Genomic DNA, 3,469 nt, shown 5'->3' with positions numbered 1-3,469 from the left:
TCAATAAGAAAGTATTATGAGATTATTTGTTTATGAAAAGTACATAAATATGACCTAAAAATACTAACTACATATAAATTAAGAAAAAAAAAAGTTGGATTATATACATTTATAGCTTCATCTAAATTAAATCTTCATTTCCTTCCTTAATCTTACCCTATTTTCTCTATAGTTCTAGTGATCTTTAAAGTTCTTATAATTAGATACCAAAAAAATCTATCTACAAGCATCACCCTATAGAGGTATGGTCATAATTCTTTTATGTACTAGTGAGATAGAAATTATTATAATGAAAAGAATATGTCACATGATTGAAGATTTAAATGTCTATAAGTTATATTCATATTATAGAGGATATTATGTAAGCTAATTTTTTGATAACTTTATTTAAAGAAATTTATATTTATTTTAAAAAATTGAATGCTATTTTTTCATAGGATTTTAAAGAATATCACCTCAAGAAAATTCTAACATATTATGAATAATTTATGTAAAAATACATTTCAAGATTCAATCAAATGACCTCAATTTGAAAGAAAAATGAATTTTCCATTATATTTTGTGCATACAACATTTTGAATTTTAGCTGATTTATTTGATCTAAAATCAAAATTACACAATGATTGATTAATTTATTGTAGATACTATATTATAAGAGAATTCTTTGTGGCTTAGTGCATCTTAATTTAATAATTTTATTAACACATTTATTTAACTATAACATATTTATACTCATTATTAAAAGGATTTGGCATGTAATTAATCACAAGGATAACAAAAATGAAATGAAATATCTCTAATGAATATTCCATGTCTATTATTCAATTTTGTTTATAGAAATAGAAAGCAAAGACAAAAATCTATTAAATGGAAAAACTATTTCAATCGTATAAAAGATTATTGATATCTAATAGAAATCAATTGAATTGAATAAAATAGAAAATAAAAATTTGTAATATTCTACATAAACTTCAAATAATTTAATAATCAAGCAAAAAGTAATTCTACTGTTATTGACATAACAAATTTTTAATTACTAAATTATTTAATTTCTTCAAATATCCCTAATCTAATATTATACTCCAACTCTTAACTTTATGATCACCTCTAATAATATTGTATTCGTTGAAAGAATGCTATAACTGTTATTAAAAAAATATATTAGGATATACCAAAACCTACATATCTAAACATGTAATAATATCAACTCAATTTTATTCAACAAAGTTGATAATTACAATAAGGAGATCATATAAAGCTACATATAGTAAATAATAAGTAAACAAAAGAGTCATGATTATTGTAATTAGATATATACCGTAACAATCACTTTCATCAACTCAGCTTTATTCAACAAAGTTGATAATTAAAATAAGGAGATCATATAAGGCTACATATAGTAAATAAGAAGTAAACAAAAGAGTCGTGATTATTGTAATTAGATATATACCCGTAAGAATCACTTTCATCAATTCAGCTTTATTCAACAAAGTTGATAATTACAATAAGGAGATCATATAAGGCTACATATAGTAAATAAGAAGTAAACAAAAGAATCATGATTATTATAATTAGATATATACCGGTAAGAATCACTTTCATCAACTCAGCTTTATTCAACAAAGTTGATAATTACAATAAGGAGATCATATAAGGCTACATATAGTAAATAAGAAGTAAACAAAAGAATCATGATTATTATAATTAGATATATACCCGTAAGAATCACTTTCATCAACTCAGCCTCATATTGGCTCCCACAACACTGAACCCAACTCCTCATACATAATATCTTCGGTTGAACTAGTGTGGTACAAAATATCTTGAGAATCACAAGATCCATCACACATGGGAAATAAAATCTTATCAAACATTGAATGCATATTCATGAGCTCTTGTTGCTTGCTTGCCAACTGAGATTCTAAATCAGATATACGTTTCTGTAGTTCATGGATTACTCCGGCACTTCCCTGGATGGGGTCCTTCACTCTTGCACTTGCTTCACACACCAAATTATTTGCTGCATCCGCTCTTTGCTGAATCTCCAAACCCTAAAGCAACATCACATAAATATATGAGTTTCACAATCAGACTGATACATACATATTAAACTTAATCTTTATAAATAACATTTTGAATCTTTAAATAGTAATCATTTGAAGTATAAGTTTATCTCTACCAAATTAAGAATTTAAGAAAGAAATTACGGTAACTTTTTTAATTTAAAAATATTATTAACATGTTTTAGAATCAATAGACGGAAATTGATTAAATTGTCATTATAAATGTGTAAATTTTAAATAAAGAAAACAATAATAATGGTCAGTTGGATAAATAGATTTAGAATTTAAGCTCTCTAATAAGTTGGCATCATTTGATCAATGTGCAGTTCAAAAATTTCACCAAGAATAATAAATAGATGAATGGATAGTCATGATCAATACCAAGGAATTGAGCAAATGAAAATTTATATGATTGAAGCTGTTTATCAAATTCCATCCTGTTAAAAAATAGTCTGATTTTGCTGAAATGCATCGGTTGATAGATTCAGGAAAAAAGTGTAGAGACTGTCTAAGCATTTCAATGAAAATTAAAATCGAGCACTATGAGAAAGAAGTAGAGCCCTAATCTGATTACTCACAACTGGTAGAAACTACAGTTTACATCTCAAGAATAATTGCAGATGAATATCAACTTAACAAACAAATAACTGGGCAGGTCTATTCAAAAAAATCAATTAAGTGGCTGTTAAGAACATGCAAATCATGTGAATCCTAAGCCATAGTCAATGAAACAAATTTCACACGAAAGATAATGGCGTTCAAGAGCAAGAACTAAAACCCATTTGAATAGAAGATAAAAAAGGGAGTCATGGTTAAAAATTACTTGAAGCAGTTTGATGACATAGTTGGTTCCATACACGCTGTGCACGACTGTGAACTTTTCAGGAGCGTCTTGAGGAAAATGAGGAGCAAAAATGCATTCTTCTGAACATTTTTTACGTTGTACTCTGCAGGCAGCGCACGATACAATATTTCTTTTTCTTTTTGCCATATCTCCTAATGGTTTTTAATAATGCAATTCGCAGTTTTTATAATGCAGTTCTCATAATTTAGTGGGGCCCGCAAGTGCCTATTTTTTCAAACGCGCCGTTTTCTAAATGGAAGAATGAGGAGCCCTCCTTTCTACGAAGGTACGCACTACATTGAAATCTTGAATGACCGCTTGAAAAGCTCAAATATTAGACTACTCTTCTGTAAGTATTATAATATACGATTGAGAACAAGGACATTGGACAAAGCTAGGACAATTTAACTATTCAAATTTTCCTGCTCGCAAACGCGTCAGAAAGGGAAAAACCTTTCAAAGTTTTCAGACATTTATTTATGATATGCTTTCGATTATAGATATACGTCAGATATACGTCAGATATCAAATGAATTATTTTTGGTTAAATATGTTTGCTCTT

At 27.6% G+C, this 3,469-nt stretch overlaps 1 protein-coding gene across 1 annotated transcript; it reads right to left on the bottom strand.

The window, feature by feature from the left end:
- Window positions 1-1,719: 1,719 nt before the first annotated feature.
- On the bottom strand, window positions 1,720-3,054 carry LOC131856438 (LOB domain-containing protein 1-like). The gene is made up of 2 exons (XM_059208236.1): window positions 2,887-3,054; window positions 1,720-2,051 (listed from the first exon to the last, which is right to left on the bottom strand). The coding sequence occupies exons 1-2, from the start codon at window positions 3,052-3,054 to the stop codon at window positions 1,746-1,748; spliced, it is 474 nt and encodes a 157-aa protein (XP_059064219.1). The 3' UTR covers window positions 1,720-1,745.
- Window positions 3,055-3,469: the final 415 nt, after the last annotated feature.

Source organism: Cryptomeria japonica, chromosome 7 (assembly GCF_030272615.1).
Source record: "Cryptomeria japonica chromosome 7, Sugi_1.0, whole genome shotgun sequence".
Taxonomy (NCBI): Eukaryota; Viridiplantae; Streptophyta; class Pinopsida; order Cupressales; family Cupressaceae; genus Cryptomeria; species Cryptomeria japonica.
The sequence above is the reverse complement of the archived record's forward strand: the minus strand, read 5'-3'. Positions and strand labels throughout refer to the sequence as shown.

What these genes read in the sequence shown, in the direction of transcription:
- LOC131856438 (XM_059208236.1), bottom strand. Translation starts at nt 3,054, where the DNA reads ATGGCAAAAAGAAAAAGAAATATTGTATCGTGCGCTGCCTGCAGAGTA. An exon ending in ATGTCATCAAACTGCTTCAA is followed by an intron (nt 2,052 to 2,886) that starts GTAATTTTTAAC and finishes ATGTTGCTTTAG; the next exon opens with GGTTTGGAGATTCAGCAAAG.